The 17,138-nt window shown below is 36.8% G+C and overlaps 3 protein-coding genes across 3 annotated transcripts; all 3 read left to right on the top strand.

Moving 5' to 3' along the window:
- Positions 1-299: 299 nt before the first annotated feature.
- On the top strand, positions 300-942 carry LOC149934202 (uncharacterized). The gene is made up of 2 exons (XM_090153402.1): positions 300-377; positions 457-942. The coding sequence occupies exons 1-2, from the start codon at positions 300-302 to the stop codon at positions 940-942; spliced, it is 564 nt and encodes a 187-aa protein (XP_090009528.1).
- A 14-nt stretch (positions 943-956) lies between these two features.
- On the top strand, positions 957-1,574 carry LOC149934201 (uncharacterized). The gene has a single exon (XM_090153401.1). It carries the CDS (start codon positions 957-959, stop codon positions 1,572-1,574), a length of 618 nt encoding a protein of 205 aa, XP_090009527.1.
- Positions 1,575-7,212: 5,638 nt separating this feature from the next.
- LOC149934200 (putative methyltransferase DDB_G0268948) lies at positions 7,213-12,909 on the top strand. The gene is made up of 2 exons (XM_090153400.1): positions 7,213-7,672; positions 12,494-12,909. Exons 1-2 carry the CDS (start codon positions 7,213-7,215, stop codon positions 12,907-12,909), a joined length of 876 nt encoding a protein of 291 aa, XP_090009526.1.
- The last annotated feature ends 4,229 nt before the right edge of the window (positions 12,910-17,138 follow it).

Here is a 17,138-nt window from a genome sequence, read left to right as displayed (position 1 = left end):
GAGTCTCTGAGGTTCAGAATGTAAAACCCTCAATTCAATGGCACCATTTTCCTGGTATATCCAACCCGTCCGACTGTGGCTCCCGTGGAATCGACGGAAGGTAACTCCTAAATCAATCATTTTGGTGGAATGGTCCAAGCTGGCTAAATGACCAGTTTCCATACGAAAACGAACAATCCATTGGAGATGATCCTGAATGCAGTATAGAAGAAAGAATCCAAACAGTCACCATCATGCAGTGTAACCTAGATCAGAGCTTTCTCCAGAAATAATCGTCGTTAACCACGATACTCCACGTAATGGCGTCTATCCAGAGGTTCAGTCGCAACTCCAGAACAACAAGAGACCAGAGAGAGATGGGACCATTGACGAAAGACGTAATTGAGTTGGACCGTAACCATTGAATCAAACTTTCTTAGATGAACGAATTTCGGGACGAAATTAAGTAATTAACAGCAAAGAAACCATTGTTCTCAAATCCTGACGTTGACACCATTCTTCGACAAAGCCGGCCTCTTAAGAGTTGGAGGACGCATCCGGAATACTAAAATCTCTCTGGATCAGATCCATCCAGTCATTCTCCCACGGAAACACCAATTTACCGATCTCGTCATTCAGCAAGAACATCTCAAAACCCTTCTTGGTGGACCTCAACTTATCATGGCGTCGCTACAATCAAGATACTGGATTCTGAACTCCCGTGACTCTGTCCGGTTCCACGTTCGCAAATGTAGGCGATGCTTCCGTCAACAAGCACGTAAAATCAGTCAACTAATGGACGATCTACCATCAAATCGAGTCAATCCCGGTATATCGTTCCTAAAATGCGGAGTGGACTACGCCGGACCTTCCATCTTAAAGTTCCGAAAGGTTGAGGCTGCAAAGGTTTCAAAGGCTACATCACAATTTTTGTATGCTTCACGACAGGAGCTGTACACTTAGAACTCGTGAGTGACATGTCAACCGAGGCCTTATTAGCTGCATTCAAAAGATTCAGCTCTCGCCGAGGAAGATGTAGTGATATCTATAGCGACAATGGTTCAAATTTCATGGGCGCTAGCAAGGAGTTAAAATATTTTGTAAAAACTATCAACCCCACTACGACAGATCATTCTACGGTGAGATGGATGAGCGACGACGGCGTTGTCTGGCACTTTAATCCTCTAGCGGCTCCACATTTCGGGGGACTCTGGGAAGCCGGCGTAAAGTCAGTTAAGTTCCACTTAAAAAGAGTCATCTGCGATACCCGTCTGACCTTTGAGGAGATGCAGACCCTGCTTTTTCAAGTGGAAGCGTGTCTCCATTCCCGCCCGCTTACCTCAATGTCGACAGATCCTACCGATCTCTCAGTATTAAACCCTGGTCATTTCCTGATAGGCAGTGCTCTGACGGCCATACCAGAACCGGACTTCACATCGACAAAAATCAACCACTTATCCCTATGGCATCTTTTACAACAATTGCTACTGCATTTCTGGAGGCGTTGGCAAGCCGAATACTTTTCGAGACTTCTACAACGACCCAAATGGGCGAAACCCTTCCGAAACTACATATCGGAGATCTCGTATTATTAAAGGAACAACTTCCACCAACAAAATGGAAAATGGGTCGAGTCATTTAAGTGCATCCTGATCAACTGGTCCGTGTTGTCCGCAGACAACGAGCTGAAACATCCAGTCACTAAACTTTGCCAATTACCATTGGACTAGCAACATTATTGAAGCAACCTTCAGTAAAATTAAAATTTACCATTTTAAGGTGGCCGGAATGTTACGTCATAGCTCAATTGTAAAACACTTTTTTCTCTTTTTTTAACGCTTATAAACATTTCACGATATTAGCTATTTTTTAAATGACTACATAAAGTTCATTTATTTTTTATTGTATTGTATATAAACTTGGCATTACTGATGTATCGGGTTCAGTTACACTCATTCGTCCATCAATTATGTAGATAACATACTCGTTTATTAAAAAATATTAGTTAACTTAATCCCGTTGGTATCACTTTATTGTAATCTTCGTTTCTGTCACGAACACCTAACGAATCTCTAACGGAAGTATAAAATACCAAGTATTCAATATGAATTACGCTAAAATGAATAAATTAATAGAAAATATTAATATGAGACAAACACCTAACTTTAAAACTCAAAGAAGTTAAGCATTTTGGGGAATGTGGGCCCTGAAGTTGGTCATTTGTACATTTTTTTTTATTCAAGGAAGGAAGATACAAGGGCTGAGTGGGTCTGAGAAGACCGCGAACCCGGCGAAGATTTTGAGGCGTGAGTGGGACGGGGGGGGGGGGACAAATGCGGTCCGCCCGTCCACCGGATTAATCAGGGCGAGATATGTGTAACGGCCACGCCAACGGGGGGATGCGTGGGGCCAGGGGTGGAGACACCCGTGGCGGATGTATTCCGACCACCCGTTGGGGGATTGGTGGTCGTCCTCACACGGCCATCCACAAACTCTGCCTTCCAGACGCTTGGGATTACAGGAGTACGCCACTTCTCCCGGCCATTTGTACATTTAAGATTTTGGGCGATTTCCGACTTGAAATGTAATTTTATTTTAAATTAACACCGATTAGGTTTTAAATTTAATTTTAAGTTAGAACTGATCAATTCTGAACTAAGTTTTAGGTTGCATTCAAAAAAATTTAATTTAAGTGATATTTCTGGCCAATTTGCGGGACCCAACAACCCACGTACGTACAATTGTGATATTTGAATTTTGAAATTGATACAGGTGCCATATATCTAACTCGTTCGCGTTTCACTACTTTATTTCCAAAACCAGGTAACTCGAAAAATTCAGTTTGTCTAAACACAGCCAATTTCGAACGCGCGTACATAAATTTAGCGGCCCTGTCTTATGTTAATTTGCGTGTGTGAATAATCCCGCTAGGGCGCTACGTACGACGAAAATCCGACTATCGCCCAAGGCGGGGAATACAAGCAAAATCGTGGGAAAATGTGTGTGTGTTTTTTTTTCGGTTTTCCACTTTCCTTTTTAGAAAAAAACAAGGTTAAGTAACTTAAACTAACCTTTCTCAATATATTTATGTATAATTCATAGTTTAAAAAATATTACCTCGTATATAAATAAAGTCTCTCTTTAACATTATAAATCTTTATTCATAATGTATATAAGAAAAGAAAATTCACTAGTTTATAACCGTTCTTAGTTTGTATTTTCCGTATATCTAATAAGTTTTAAGCTTATTAGATATCTTATAGAAGATAACGTACATCTTTGGACCTAAATAGGCAAAAGATAAAAAAAAATTCATTACATTGCCTTCGTGTTGCGTACCATATTGTCCATCTAACCATGTAAATAGGAAAGACCTAATTATTTCGTACCGACGTGTATTTTTAGACCTTTTCCCCTTGAAATTGGATATTTTCCGGGTTTAATTTTAGAAAATAACCTTGATAAGACCCGACGTGAAATAGTTGCCTATCATATCTAACCTAACCCAACCTAACCTAACCCAACCCAACCCAACCTGAACTAACCTAACCGAACCTAACCCCACCCAACCTAACCTAACCTAACGTAACCCAACCTGAACTAACCTAACCTAACCTAACCCAACCTGAACTAACCTACCCGAAGTGAAAACGAACCAGATTTAAATTTCCCATTCAACTGAATCCCGCCATGTTCGGCTATAAACGAAAATACTTTTCGGTTCAATGGGATTCGGTCCAATAGTATACAACCAAATTATACCAATGGAAATAATTACCGATCTGCTGGTGGCATAAACCTTTAAAAAACACTTGTAGGGATTAACTTTAAAATTATTCATGAATAAATTTTTATAAGACTTTTCTCTGAAGAATGTGTCTTTTAATAATTTTACATAATTATCGTTAATTTTGAAATAAGGAAGGAGCTAAGCTTAGCGCATTTTAAACAATTTCTTTTAACGGTTGCTGAAAGTTTCACGACTGGAATTAATTGTATTTAATCGCGTGTTTGTCTTAACTTTAAAAATCAAAGGCCATTGCTTCAATCGTTTCAGTGGGTAATTTCTAGAAAAAAACCCTGCAGTGACACACAGGATTTAAAGTTTGCGCTTGCCTGTGGTCGTCGGGTTTCATTCTTTACTTTATCTAATATTGAGGAGCCTTGGCCTGTAGAAATTCTATACGTCTAGACAAGCTAACAAGAAATGAAGTGAAGACGCACTTCTGAAAAGTGTAGACAAGTACAAAGCCCACATATGATTTTGTGTAGAAATCTGTACAGCTTGGCGCAAAATTTGAAATTTAAATTAATATTTCTAACCATAAATTAATATTTAATGCCGAACTTACATTGTTAGTGAGCGTCTGAATATACAGGGTGTTACGGATAAGAGTACCGAAACTTTCTATATGCATTCTATGGGTCTCTATGAGTAAACAATGTCTAATAAACATGGGTCCTAAAGTGCTTCGTTTCAGAGATATGGGTTCCCAAAAAACTACCCTAAAAACCGGACACAGCCTTAAATCTGGCAATCAATATTCTACCTTGAACCAAATTGTTTTCATTAAACTATCAATTGTTTTTGATCCGTGAGGCGAGAAACTTTAATAACAAGTGGCAAAAGTTCATTAATGTCCTTTTAGAAGTAAAATGAGTCTGAAGACAACGCCATTTTAATTTTATTGGGAGCCCATATCTCTGAATGGAAGCACTTTAGGACCCATGTTTATTAGAAATTTTTTTACTCATAGAGACCCATAGAATGAATATAGAAAGTTTCGGTACTCTTATCCGTAACACCCTGTATATCAGTTACACTGTTAAATGGTGCCCCTTCAAGTTTTTCTCCCTTGGCGGAAGCCATCCCTACCCCGGTTTTGCTAAGAATCTCGGGCTTAAAATGGTTATCCGTGGCAATACGTATAAACCAGCCCCGCCAATGCCTAGTTATGGTACTGGCTGTTAAGTGTAACTTGCAAATATGATTTCCAAAAAAATGAATTTACTAGGGATGCAACGGTTAATCTTTGTTGGACTATCTCGGTTCCGGATCCGGTTCCGGTTCCTAAATTTTTGCTTTATCGGTTCCGGTTTCGGTTCCGGTTCTCAAAATGTAGAACCGATCGGTTCCGGTTCCTAAACGGTTCCTATACGGTTCCAGTGTGTTTAGTATTAATTAAAGTTAAATACACAAGCAATTCAAATGAAGTTAAAGAGAAATAAAATCCACCACATTTATTTATTTAGAATATAAAATTTGGTTTTGATAAATTATAAAACTAGACGAGGCCTCGCACGGTTGGCCGGACAAAGTCTCATAGGAAATTTGGGGGCCCCGCGATGGAACCCCCCCCCCCCTCCGCACTGCGGAGTCTGCTGGGGCGTTATTTACGCCACTGGATTTTCTGCCGTTTGTCCTCTAAGTCGGTTGCGAAGGGGATAAAAAATTATGCTTGCGCATTGCCCCACTAAATAATTGCTCGGCAGTAGACGACAAATATTTTTTGGGGCCCTTGCTACATTTGTGAAATTGTGTCGAGTTTTCCGACTGAAGAAAATAAAACTAAAACTATCGTGGATTTCCGAATGATGCCAGTTTTGAAAGCAAACATTTGGAGGACGAGCCCATTTTCAATTGAGAATACGTAAGATTGTGTCAGTTGACAGTTACGTAGAAACCCACATTGAGTTATCTGAGATAGGATAAAGATGAGCTTATATGAAAAACTAATAGTAAATTAGGAAGTATAATTAGTAAATTTCAACACGCGCTAAATGTTGGTAAAGAAAGCCACAGAACCGTTTAAAAACCGTTTAAAACAATGGAAAACTCGGTTCCGGTTCCGGTTTCGGTTATCATTTTTTTTAAAATATCGGTTCCGGTTCCGAATACGGTTATCAAATTTTTATAATATCGGTTCCGGTTCCTAGAATTTACTCGGTTCTTCTCGGTTCCGGTTCCGGTTATCCGTTGCATCCCTATTAATCACCTTTAAAAGTATAATACGTTTCTCGAGGTTGTCCCATTCAGGGTCAATTAAACTGTATTTTCTAAGTTCTAGGTCGGATTATTATTAAAAAAAATGGTTTTTCCATAGAAAAACAAATTACTTAATTGTATTACCTAATTAAGGTTTCTGAAATTTAATCCCCGAGCCCTAATTTCATCAAAAATATAAACTAGTTCAGTTTCTATTCAGAAAATTTATTGCCAACTTACTATTTAACCATGTTAATATTTTTTGAATCGTGAAAAATACTTATTTTAGGTTGTAATATTGTTATTAAGGATCTAATATGGTAATTAAAATTACATTTTTTACCGCTAACGGCGCTAAGTTACAAGTGAACGATTTAACACTTCTCCGACTGCTTCGCATTGCAGTCGGTTTACCACGCTCAATAAAGGCAGTATTTTAGGTACCGTCGTGTCTTCATTTAATCCTTTAAATAATGAATTAAATAACTAAATATAGCAGTTCATTTCTTTATGTTCTAATTTGAAAAAAAATTGGCAGCATCGAACTTGGTCTTCATTTACTTTAGTGGTGTCGGTGGCTTAGATATCAACTTTAATAAATTATTTGATAAATTAAATGTAATGTGCCGCACGTACGAAGATTATAATTGTAAGAAGCGTTAAATACAATGTATGTTTCCCTTTTATAATTACATGAAGAAATTTCGATCGTAAGAACAAGCTATATTTTATAGGCTCACTTTACTAATTGCGTTTGTAAAAAAGAACTTGTTTTGCCTAGCTAGAAAATATTACAGTACGTTCAAAAAACCTTGGCTATTGGAAACAGAGGGCAAAAAAACGCACATGTGGAAACGTAAACGTACGTGTCGCAAACATCGAAAAACAGTTAAATCTACCACAGCGACGATTCTCTCTTTGTTTGAGTATACCGCTGTATTTGTTACTAATCTACGAATGGATCCCAACCGCAATAAAGCCGACTTCTACAAGAATGTCAAACAATCCGAATGTTACGCCAAATACCGACTTTAGGTGCCTCAAGTGATCTTGGATAAAATAATGTCGTCCTTGATATCAAAACCAGAAACACGGAAAAAGTGTGTTCCAACTGAAACACATACATGAAAAAGTTAAGGCAATACTAGCCTTGATATCAATGTCATGAAATACTGTGAATTCTACCACAAACACATCTCTCTCATATTGGTTAAGAGTTTATCGTTGCATTTGTTACTAAGCTACGAATGGATCCCAACTTAAATAAGGCCGATCTTTATAAAAATGCCAAACAATCCGAATGTTACGCCAAATACCGTCTTGCGGCGCCCCAAGTGATCTTGGACAAAATAATGTCGTACCTATCCGAGAAGCTGACCGGTCCTTACGAGCACGCCTTGGACGTCGGATGCGGGACTGGACAGAGCACCAGGATCCTGGCGCCACATTTCAATAAGGTCACTGGGACGGACATCAGTGAAACGCAACTCTTCGAAGCCAGGAGGCAAGCTGACACGCCGGACAATGTCCGATACAAAATAGCGGCTGCCGAATCTCTGCCGTTTGAAGAAAATTCACTGCAGTTGATCACCGCCAGCACTTGCGTCCATTGGTTCGACAAAGAGAAGTTTATCGAAGCGGCGAAAACGATGCTTCAAGATAATGGGGTCCTGGCGATATACTTACTACATCGGCCATATATCGAAGGTAAGTCTAAGACTTTTAGGTCATCATAATTTTACAGATAAATTATTATTTTAGTTAGAATGATAACAACGTTTTCATTATATGCATAAATCAATTTTATACACAATTTTAAAATACATATATACAAACACGACTAGTTTCGGAAAGACCGTCGTTCCATAAACAAATCTAGTCGTGTTTGTATATATGTGTTTTAAAATTGTGTTTATAATTATACATGCATATAATGAAAGTCTTCTTATTTATCTAACACCATTTCGTCCTTTATTTATTATTTTGAGTTACTTTCTATTTGGTATCACAACTCGAAAGGTTTCCGTACTTTTTTATTTTTTTTGCTCGTATTTTGGGGTAAGGGCTATTGCTATTCAGCCATACGGCCCAAAATAATCAAAATAGTATCCTTATTCAGTATAGTCATGCCTAGTCATGTAAGATAAAAGTTTCTGTTTAAACATGGAAACCGAGCCCACAGACACAAACTCTTCAGATAGGTTGTTCCACGGAATAATTGTGCGACGAAAGAACGATAATTTAGTAGGATCGCGTTTGGAGTGAGGAAAATGAAATTTGCGACTGTTTCCACGGGTGGAAAGTGAAGAATAGTTTTGTTTAGGGTTACTCAGAAGTTTATATAATAGGACTAAATCCAAATAGAGTCTTCGGCACTTTAAAGGCATCCATGAAAGAGCAGTTAGTCTGTCATTTCGATTAAAATGTTGTAAAGTTAATGGGATTTTGAGGCACGAGCTTGAACATTTTCTAATAAAATGATGTCTTGAGAATAATGGGGATTCCAAAGGCAAGGTTCTGATTCCAATAGAGGACGTACTAAAGTGGTATACAGAATTATTAAATTTTTTAGTGGGAGTCCCGTGAGTTTATATTTAATTACAGCTAAGAGGCCGTTTGCACGATTACAAAGCGAAGATACATGATTATGAAATTTAAGGTCCGAAGTTATTATAATTCCGAGATCTCTATGCTCTGATACCCTTTGTATATTTTTCCCAAAGAGATAGTACGGTGAAGGTAACGAGGTGTTGGTTTTTCTTTGGTCAATACTTAGGAGGACTGCTTTATTCTCATTGAAATTTAGAGCATTTCTTCTTGACAGTGCCTCTAATGTTAATAGGTCAGTTTGTAGGGCAAGCACATCTAACAAGAGAAGGTCTTGGACTGTAAGTCTGGGATCCGAGAAAACGTTATGGCAATCTTTAGACCATGCCCCAGGAAGGTATCAGCCGGGTGTATTTTTAAGCAGAGTCAAAAGGTTTAGTTTTATGACCTTTCGAAATTTTGACCTTGGTCGAAGTGGAAATTCCTTTTGGGATTTTATATTTTAATTTTATGGGCACCAAAGGGTCCCCTATTGCATAATTTTAAAATTTTTACTTTTGTGATGCTCATGTCAAACATGCGTAAAAGTGGTCATTCAAAGTTAAAATTGGGTAAAATGGCCAGTTTGAATCAGAAGTGGTCAATATGGTCAAAAATGGTCAGTTTGCTATGGCAGTGGTCAATATAGTCCTTAATGTACAGTTTGCTATGGGAGTAGTCAATATGGTTCAAAAGGTTCCGTTTGTTATGGGAGTGGTCAATATGGTCTAAAGTGCTCAGTTTACGTAACTCCCCTAAAAACATTTGATTTCGTCAAGTAAGACCATATGGAGGTTCAAAATAAATAGTTAAATTATTATCTGGCGGCCGCAAGTATTTTTAATTTTTGTCGGAAAATTTCGAAAATGTTTGTATTTGCCGTAATTCTGAACCCGTTATAGATTGTTATGGTTACCATAGGACTGATAGCGGAAACATAGTGGTTTGGATAAATGGCTATACTATTCAAAATGTACAAAAGGGTAAAAGAGAAATATTTTGGAAAAGTTGTCCTGGTTACATTTAGTTCCGGCCAAAAAAAAGCACCTTTCCCAAAATATTGCTATTTAAATTTAGTTCCTAGCGCAAAAAAAATGAACCTTTCCCAAAATATTGGTCTGCACATTTAGTTCCTGCTCCTTATCAAAATTTATCTATCCAATTTATTGATGGATTACATTCGAAATATTTTCAAAACCATGATAGTCTGGCATTATGTATTACACTTTTGTATATTTTGAATAGTCTAGCCATTTATTCTAGCCACTGTTTCCGCTACCAGTCCTATGGTACACATAACAATCTACGGCGGGTTCGGAATTACGGCAAATACAAACATGTTCGAAATTTTCCGACAAAAATTAAAAATACTAATTGCGGCCGCCAGATAATATTTAAACTATTTGTTTTGAACTCCCTATGGTCTAACTTGACAAAATCCAATGTTTATAGGGGTGTTAGGTAAACTGACCATTTTGTCCAATATGGAGACACAGAATAGTTCCGCGGCCCTTTGGACAAACAGCTGACCGTGTGTAAAAAAAGTTTTCCGATCCAGATTGTACATATGCTTGGTAAAGAGATTCTGAAACATTAACGCAGCGAATATGACTCTAGTGTTCACAGATTTCACAGAAAACTGTATGATGGCTTGTAGTAACATTCTCTGAACATACGGAGCATGATGAGGACGATTGTTGTTTTTTCTTATTTATCTTAGTTGACTTTGGTTTGGTTTTAGTGACTATCCGAGGAGAAGAGGCACCATGCACGTGTCAATGCATGCAACCTGGTTTTATATGCTACCTTTCTAGATGTCTTCTGCTTCTTAATTCGAGATTTCTCAGTATTGCTGATAGGCTGACTTAATGTTATAGTAGAATTCAGTGACTCAGAGGTATCATCCAGAGGGAGAGACAAAACAACATCTTGAGAGAGGGGGGGGGGAAATAGAACTTTCACTGACAGTAAATCCTTGATTTGATCGAGAAGGGTCGAATACTGTAACAAGTGGAGGTCTAGGAGAAAAGGGACGCATGGAGCCATAGTGTTGTCGTTTGAATCACTAGAAAAATTTAGTGATGACTATGGTGCGAGTATTGCTGCTCCAGAATACCCTATTCTAAATCTGGCTTGAAAGCCCTGAGCCTCTTTACCTGTGCTATCGTTCAGGTCACCCAGGAGCCGACAAGCCACCTCCTAGCCCGTTGTAAAGAAGTCCGCCCCATTCTTTGCAACGGATACTTCGCTAACCCTAAGAATTTAAAAAATTCTTAAGCCTAAAAACTAAAAAACGGAGAAAATCAAAAAACAGCTCGAGAAAAATTAGATGCGACTGCACGTGACAATTATTCATTCGGTTTTTTCAATGGTTAATTTGATTATTATAACCTTCGTATAATCTTACTGAGTAGAATGCACAGTATCATGAAAAAGCAGATTAAGTATTACAAGCGTATTACTACGCTTCCAAAAACCAACTCGCAGTTTGAACCAAAAAGAAATACACATGATTTCAAATTGACTTAAATTTCGACACCGTAAGAGTTCGTCAGTGGTAAATAAGAATAATGACTGAACTACAACTCTGCGGAAAGTCTGCCCTGAGAAAAAGGAGGGCCGCCGCGGTGAAATAGAAGCGGGGGCAATTCGCCACCCTGCCCCCGTGGGTGGCCCGCCCCTGCGCGGAAATTCACAACCCATGTAGACTGCACAGCACTATCACACTGTTTTCCTTTGGGGTGTGCGGGGTTTAGTTACAGTCTCAAAATCGTCTTTTACAATTTTTTTTTAATTTTACGTTTCACTGAGTATGTAAAAATGAAATTAATCCTGAAGTGCAACGTTTAGAAATGGTATGGTAAAATATCGCACTCAGATTGCACTGATACTGCTTTCCTAGGTTACTTTACTTTAGTAGAGGACAAGGACTTAAGCTTTTGATTTGGGTTATAAATGTATTGCGATAAAAAAGAATACCGGAGGTTTCGATTAATTGGCGTTCAGCTCCTCTGGACATCGCGTTGTTTTCACAATTGCAGTGAAAAACTTGTCTTGTCGCTGGAAATAAATCACTTAATCACAAAATTTCAACATCGAAAAACAGTTCTTTTAACCAAGGTTTTTAAAGGAAAATATATTTATTTCTGGGAGGCAAGAGCATTAACTCCTTTATTATTTAATAAGCTCATCTATAAGATTCCCAAATTTCTGAATACCAGCTTTTGTATGTTTATTTGTATACATAGTGTTTCAGAGAAGTCTGGCACAAATTAACTGGCGTGTTCTTTGGGTAACAAGGAGTGAAAAAGGTCCTTCGAAACGTTTTCCTTAATTGAACCATATCTGAGTAATTGGCCGGCAAAAATAAATTGGCCTCCAAAACGTCGAAAAACGCGCAAATTTGCAGTAACTATTATTCCTTGGTACCACTTGTTTCCTTTGGCCAAGCATTTCGTTCTTTTTTTCCTGCAAATGCCATAAGTACTAATTTAACTGAATTACAAAAAATGTACAAAATTATCAACGGAGACACACTCAAATCATTCTTGAACACGTTCGAAGATTCAACGCGTTTTACGAAGTCGCGGCAGAAAACTATGGTTGCTCTTTATTTAACAAGCACATCTGTAAGAGCCCAAAATTATGATGAGAATAGAGGCTGACTGATATCCCATGTGCACCGGTATAAACATATCTGAGAACCTACGACACGTTAAATCGACTTGTTTGTTTCGTGAAACTTGACCCCAAGTCACAAGAAAGATAAATACTATTGCTCGTAAATTGAAAAAGCCGGAACAGATTTTGAATTTAAATATCTTCTTTTGAATTTGCGTATCTTTTATTAAGACCTACGATCGCTTTAAACCTTAAGATATCCACCTCCTTGTAGCTATAGGATCATATTTCAATCTCATATATGTTTTTTGTTTCAATCAGGAGCAACTGAGGAACAAACGAAGAAAATTGAAAATATAATCGATAGAGCCGATGACAAATTCTTGAAACACATTTTAATAAGAAAAAACAACTCGCAATGGCGTGTGCGTCCTTACCTGGAGGATTTTGATTTGAATTTGTTAAAAGATTCTGTTCGTTATGACGACCTCCTTATTGAAAGAGAGGTCACTCTGGACACCGTTATTGGCCATATAAGGTCAAATCCAGTGTACAGATTCCTCGTGGAAGAAGAGGGGGAGGAAAAAGCCAGAAATCTCTTGAACCAAATGAAGGTCGATATTCTTGAAGAATTGGGGCACCAGGGCGACGACATGAACGGAAAATACGACATGAAAGTTACAGTACAATTAAAATGCACACTAATCATGGGAAGGAAATTTACATTTCGTAGCTAAATATCCACTTCGAACATCTTAGGAATATGACAATATAGTTTAAACAATTTCTTAAACATTTTATCATATTTACACGATCAATGTCTTTGTATACTTTGCTTTAAAATAATTAAAAAAATAAATCACTTTCGTTAAAGAAAGTTAAAGAGTCATAAGTAATAATTTAATATGATACAAACAAAAATGATGTAAAAAGTGGTTCAAAAGTAAAAATGGTGTGTTTTAGGTAATAAACAATATTTTAATTGAATAATAATTTGATAAATTGATATAAGTGTCACCCATCTTAGGGAAAGTGCGTTGAACCTAAACACTATATAAAAACTTAAACTACCTACTTATTAAGTTCGTGTCACCTGTTTCTTATAGCAAAATTGAACGTATTTTGTCTAAGGGGTGAATGTGTGGGGGTAGATGCAAAATTACCCAGCACCCCCCTTAATTTTCAAAGTCTGAAAATTCGCCAACCCCCTCGAGCTGGCCAAAAGTGGGGTCACTAGTTACCTTTGCCCTCCTGATTAAAATGTCACCGTTTCGTATCTGAATGTAAACGCAGACAATGAAGTTTAAGACGATAACAAATGGGGCTTTTTATGTAAGGAGACCTTTTTTATATCAAATCATATTATACGCATATTAAAGCAAATTATACTCATGTACATTATACCCATATTTTATCAATTATACAATAGAATTTGGTTTATTGTTCAACCAAAATACACGATAGCACCAACAGGTTGGCGAACAAACAAATTTAGTGTGACATCACTATGAACATGCATCCCCGTCGTGTAATTTATCGTCAGTGTTGTAATTGTTAATTGATTGATTGCCCCGAAAGTATAGTAACATGAAATATAACAAACACAATTTTACGTTGAGCTGAGAATGATCAAATTATTAAAACAAAATCCTCGTAATATTTTAAAGTAAGTAATTTCCAGGACATTTACTTAAGACAAAAAATATTAAAAAATAGATGAAATTGATTAAAAATATATCTTGAAAATTCTTAAGACAAATACAGACGATGAACTTAAAAATTAATATGGAGTCTTAAATAAGACTCTCACATAGCCTAAATAAATCTTAAACAATGATATATTTGTAACTGCGGAAGTTTCGAAAAAGATAAGTTTTATTTTTACTAACGTTTTTGAATTTAAAACAAACCAAAATATAACAACTTCAAATAAGTCTCGATTTCACTTCAAATAAGAATGAATTAAGTCTGAAACAAGGATGTATTTCGGACTGTGGCAGCTTTAAAGGAGTCTGTTTTTATATTAAAATAATAAAGCATCGATTTTGGTAAAGGAAGCTATCATGTGTAATCCCTTTCAATAAATACCTTAATTCTGCGGACATATGGATCTGCGGTTATTGGAAAAGAATTGTTGGAAATGGTAACAATCTATGAAAGATTATTCCTTAAATAATGAAAGAGGCAGTTATTTCCAAATAATTTTTTTTAAAAACATTTAAAATATTGAATAATAATCATCCCAAGGCACCACCTTAGTCCAAAGTCAGCAAGCGTTTTTAAAGCCATTAATTCAGGTGGCCGGGTTACAATGCGTAGGAGGGTGGTGGCGTAGAACTCGGGGGAAAACCCCTTAAACCAGTGTGTAGATAACTTGCAAACTCAACGCAGAAGGAGTTGTTCCGAATTTCCACACAGTGCCACAAGCTGGTATCGAACACGGCTCCTCTTACTACGAGGCGAAAGCGCTAACCACTCTGCCATACCACCTTGTTGATCAGCGATCGTCCTTCTTCTGGCTGATTACAGACAACAGTGGAGCACGAAAAGTATAAAGACTGGAGGGGCATGACTCAGACAAAAAAATAAAAAAATTAATGTGGATGAATCACTGGAAAAATATAATCAATTTCTGTAATACAACTGCTCACATTTTTTTCAACGCATTTTTTGCCAATTTCAACCTGTTTTCGTGAAAAATTTAATATTAGCTCCCGGTAATATATTGGTACAATATTTCATATAAAGGTACAGTAATACTGTGATTAAGAGGTAAATAACAGTATTATGTTTAAGGAAAGTGTCTGTTTTCGACAAATGTTTCGTCAATTTCAACGCATTTTTCGCATTTTTAAGAAAGGGAATTTATTATAGATAATCGTTTTTTTGTAAGAATATCGTTTAACTAACGTTTATATTCTTTCAAATTTTAATATGGGACGGTTTATTATTATTTGTAAACAAGTACGTAATCTTGTTGCCAATTTTTTCATCAAAAGCAACGTAGTGCTTACGATGCTTCTATTAATTTCAAAGATCTCAACGGCCAAAGTCTTCGTGATACACATTAGCTAAATCTTCAGCCTATTTTGCCGCTCACCAGAACCAAGGTTCTACTAGGATGGCCATATGCTGAGTTTGCGGGCCTTGCGTGTTTTTTTGTTTGTTTTTTTGGTTTCCAGGTTGTGATTCCAATTAATCGTCAAAAAGATCGTTTCCAGATTTTACACTTTTTCGGTATTCCTTCTGCGCCTCGTGTTCATATCTTGTTCGTTTCAGCCTATATAGATTCAAGGGCAAGTAAAGTCTTCTCGAAACTGCCATGCAGAGCAGTGAGACCATCGTTTTAAATATATGATCAACCACAATATTATCTTGCCCGATAGACGATGCCAGAACACTCCAACGATCAGAACAGCAAATAAACACCGAAGAAAGTCAAAGAATTTAACATTTTGTGGGCCACTTTTATTTCCACTAAGTTCAAGCTGTGTTTTGCACAAAGCTAATATTATCAATGAACGTTTCAGTGCCTTCAATCCAGTAAAATTTATTCCCATATTTGAGGCATTGTCCTACGACTGATCACGGCAGTTTAATAGTGTAATTTTTCTCAATTAGAAAATTACAATATCATCTGGAAGATAATCTGCTGTGTAGGTCCTGGTGCAGAGACGTTTTGCGATTCCTGTTAATTTTAACAGGATCGCAATTTAGCGATTCAGATTTAGCGAGCTGTTTATTTAACGATCCTCGCAATCCAAATCGCGGTGCAGAGACGTTTTAGCGATTAATGTTAATCGGCGACGCTATTATTTTTCGGAATTTTTATACCCACGGACCAAAAGGAGAGCTCGATTTTTGACGCAAAAAGCTATCACGTGGTTATGGTTGGCTTGCATTTTGACGATGAAATCCTGGCTCTTCTAATTAATAATTTTCTTACTCTAATTTTATAATTAGGTTTTAGAATTTTTATAGTTAAATCCGTTATTTTATTAAAATATATTTATATAATATAGCGACGAAGGGAAAGCAAATCAGTTTCTGAAGAATGAGAGGTTATCCAAAATCATTTTAAAGCAATAAAATAGTGCTTGAAAATTAGTTTCTTCTCATTATATAATTTTCTTACAATAAAATAACGAATGAAAATAAGATTCATTACTATTGTAAGCCAACATTTTCCGAAAAGAATTATCTGTTAGAAAATGAGCCGTATCATTTGGTTATAGGAAAATATTTATTTCAAAACTCAGCTGATAGCAATAAAAATAATTCTAGTTCTAACATAAATCAATAAATAAAAAAACAGCAATTTCACGAATGTACAAAAATTGGTAATTGTCTAAAGCCATTTCTAGCGAAATATCCTATATTGATCACACGTAAGTTGTTGTCCTACCTAATTATCTGGCATTTACATAGCGTAGTCCAGGTATAAATTGTAACAAATGATATAAGCGTGTAGAATTAACTGACAAACACTTTTAAGGAAGGTCATACATCAAATTGGCTCGTTATGCTCTTGATGCATGCCAAATAAACTTGAATATTCCAATACATCTTTTATCGCAACTCCTAGTCTACCTGAGGAAAGGTTTCTTCTCGGTAGATGAATCGGTATAAACGCTGGTTGATAGTTAAAGATCTTTGATACGCTGAACAAATTCACCATGTCATTACTGACTCATTAGTTAAAACCCACTGCATACACTACCAGCAAATAAGGATCTATAAATAAACCAAGGCTTAGAATACACACAAAGTAGTAATGTATAAGATTCCCTAATATATTCTTACCTGTAAAATTGCTTAGAGTGACTGGCTTATTTTTCTGTTTCGTAAATCATGATTTTGGTTAGGCCTTGGCTCTGACAATAATTTGACAAAAACATTTTTTGGAAAGCGATGATGAGCTAGGAACTCAAATTTTATTAATTTAAAAGATTCTGACCTACCGTGT

Source organism: Leiobunum rupestre, chromosome 7 (assembly GCF_980474605.1).
Source record: "Leiobunum rupestre chromosome 7, qqLeiRupe1.1.hap1, whole genome shotgun sequence".
Taxonomy (NCBI): Eukaryota; Metazoa; Arthropoda; class Arachnida; order Opiliones; family Sclerosomatidae; genus Leiobunum; species Leiobunum rupestre.
Note: the sequence above shows the minus strand (reverse complement) of the source record. Positions and strands in the feature narration are given on the sequence as shown.

What these genes read in the sequence shown, in the direction of transcription:
- LOC149934200 (XM_090153400.1), top strand. Translation starts at nt 7,213, where the DNA reads ATGGATCCCAACTTAAATAAGGCCGATCTTTATAAAAATGCCAAACAA. An exon ending in ACATCGGCCATATATCGAAG is followed by an intron (nt 7,673 to 12,493) that starts GTAAGTCTAAGA and finishes TGTTTCAATCAG; the next exon opens with GAGCAACTGAGGAACAAACG.
- LOC149934201 (XM_090153401.1), top strand. Translation starts at nt 957, where the DNA reads ATGTCAACCGAGGCCTTATTAGCTGCATTCAAAAGATTCAGCTCTCGC.
- LOC149934202 (XM_090153402.1), top strand. Translation starts at nt 300, where the DNA reads ATGGCGTCTATCCAGAGGTTCAGTCGCAACTCCAGAACAACAAGAGAC. An exon ending in TGGGACCATTGACGAAAGAC is followed by an intron (nt 378 to 456) that starts GTAATTGAGTTG and finishes AGTAATTAACAG; the next exon opens with CAAAGAAACCATTGTTCTCA.